Here is a 1026-nt window from a genome sequence, read left to right on the forward strand (position 1 = left end):
GGCAATGCACACTGATAATCTTACACATTCTGAAAACAAGATGATTATTCTTACACAATCAGTTCTTGTTTAGTAAATCAGTCTCAAAACAAAATCAAAAGGACTTTTTGGCTGATATAAGATTTTTAAACTTTGTTAGGTGGACAGTTTTTGCAGTGTAGATTTCCTGCTTTAATGTGAACATTATGCTTGGCTGATATTAAACACATTTAAATATGGAATTTAGTAAAGTAAAGCCCAGGAGGGAATCCCAAACACCCCTCTCCAGCTCTGCCTGGGGGACCCCATAGCCTCTTGAGAGTTCTGGGTCTAAGGAAACCTCCAAGAGACAGAAGACCAGGGTGGATGCTTTAACATCATTGATAATTATATTTTATGAGTTAAACTTTAACATCTAGCTGCTCATGATATTTGTTTCCCAACAGTGAAACTTTAAAACCCGGTTYGACAAAAAAGCACACAGCTATGACGTGCAGAGCTTTCACTTCCGGGTCTTGGCCCACCTGCGTCTTCGGTGCTGCCTTGCTGCACGGTGAGCGGCGCGTTCATGAAAACCAGCTCCACCTGTTTCTTCAGCAGCTTCCTCAGAGCCCCGGTCTTTTCACGGAACGAGCTGCCGTTCTGACGGTAACCGTGAACACACAGGATCCGGAGAGGAGCCATGACAGCTTACCGAAACCTGCTGCCGAGGCTGTAGCAGCTAAAAACATCAAATAAATCTTTGTTATGGTGAAACAACTCTAACTTATTAATTAGATAAATAATAGAAATTGCGAACGACAAGAAGCCCTTTCTAAACGCGTGAAATTGATACAATTTATTAATAGCTGCAGCAGATTCAAGTTTAACCGGAAATAATGGCTAAAATAATGGCTTTTCCGGTTTTTCTTTTCAAAGTAAAAGCCTTTGTTAGAATATTTACTACAGACAGATATTGTGAGAAATACAGACATTGTTCAAATGAGATTATTAGTTGTGTTACTGTTTTTGTGTATTTGACTGTACAAAGACACCCCACACTTTATT

At 39.8% G+C, this 1026-nt stretch overlaps 1 protein-coding gene across 1 annotated transcript in view; it reads right to left on the reverse strand.

Moving 5' to 3' along the window:
* ovca2 (OVCA2 serine hydrolase domain containing) overlaps positions 1-1020 on the reverse strand; it is a 3362-nt gene extending 2342 nt beyond the window's left edge. The window contains exon 1 of the mRNA XM_014016866.1: positions 504-1020. Within this exon, the coding sequence (XP_013872320.1) occupies positions 504-663 (160 nt within the window). The 5' untranslated portion in view covers positions 664-1020. The remainder of the gene's footprint in view (positions 1-503) is intronic.
* Positions 1021-1026: the final 6 nt, after the last annotated feature.

The sequence above is a fragment of the Austrofundulus limnaeus genome, unplaced genomic scaffold (assembly GCF_001266775.1).
Source record: "Austrofundulus limnaeus strain Quisiro unplaced genomic scaffold, Austrofundulus_limnaeus-1.0 Scaffold157, whole genome shotgun sequence".
NCBI lineage: Eukaryota > Metazoa > Chordata > Actinopteri > Cyprinodontiformes > Rivulidae > Austrofundulus > Austrofundulus limnaeus.